At 37.6% G+C, this 913-nt stretch overlaps 1 protein-coding gene across 1 annotated transcript in view; it reads right to left on the bottom strand.

Moving 5' to 3' along the window:
- Nucleotides 1–862, bottom strand: part of LOC119590932 (brefeldin A-inhibited guanine nucleotide-exchange protein 1-like) — a gene marked incomplete at its 5' end in the record, with an annotated part of 8,526 nt that extends 7,664 nt beyond the window's left edge. The window contains 2 exon segments of the mRNA XM_037939669.1: nucleotides 378–559; nucleotides 782–862. Coding sequence (XP_037795597.1) covers nucleotides 378–559; nucleotides 782–862 — 263 coding nt within the window.
- Between the last annotated feature and the right edge of the window lie 51 nt (nucleotides 863–913).

The following is a 913-nucleotide window of genomic DNA, read 5'->3' as shown; positions in this document are numbered from 1 at the left end:
CTGGAATCCAAATAAAAGGATTACATGCGTGAATCCTAGTCTGCCCATCATACTTCTATATATATACAAAATTCAGCACTGATTCCCTCAACTGAGTGGGCCACTTTCCAGGGCAAGATGGGCTTGAATTTTCTCTTCTCTTTCTTTTGGGAAAGGGCAAAATTGCTTCTTTTACACCCAAAAATATAATTGTGAAAAATTAGTTAAATTTTAAATCCTCATCCCTTTTCCGTCATAAAGAAAGTAGTCTGATATAAGAAGAAATTAAGCATAATTCACAAAAACTGTCATTTTCCAGCATTGCCCATGTTATTTCCAGCTCTCCCAAGATTTTTCTGCCCTGAGTAAAGATAAATGACAAAAAAAGAGACCATTACCTGGTGTGGAGGACTATGTTCAGGGGGTCTCCAAGAGAGGAGGGCATGGGGCAGAGTCGAGTGGAAGATATCCAGGAGGCACTGGCAGGTCTTGTCCCATGTTGCAGAGCTCAGCTTGGGACCATTGCTTATCACAAGGTTTTCCAGGCAGTTGGTGCCTGAGCGTGCTAATTGTTCATTGTCTGAAAAGTTTATAAAGGTTCTTCTTCCTGCTCCTTAAAATGCTGGTATATACATTTGTGCAAAATATAACAGATATACATGTATGTGAATATTTACATTGCATATACTGTATGCAAGCTTCCACATCATAACTTATAAAAAAATAATAGTACAACAATAAATTCTACACCACCCCTCACATTTAAAACATACAATGAAATACATACATCTGCATTACATACCTTGCTGCACACACCAATGTAATTGGGTATATAGATCTTCCAATAATATTGGGTTCAGGATTTCAAAATACTGCGTAAAGAATCCACTATGCAAAAAGGCATTTTGCTTTAGTTGTCACCACTCATTTTTGC

This window comes from Penaeus monodon, chromosome 28 (assembly GCF_015228065.2).
Source record: "Penaeus monodon isolate SGIC_2016 chromosome 28, NSTDA_Pmon_1, whole genome shotgun sequence".
Classification (NCBI taxonomy): domain Eukaryota; kingdom Metazoa; phylum Arthropoda; class Malacostraca; order Decapoda; family Penaeidae; genus Penaeus; species Penaeus monodon.
This window is presented reverse-complemented; position numbering and strand designations above follow the sequence as displayed.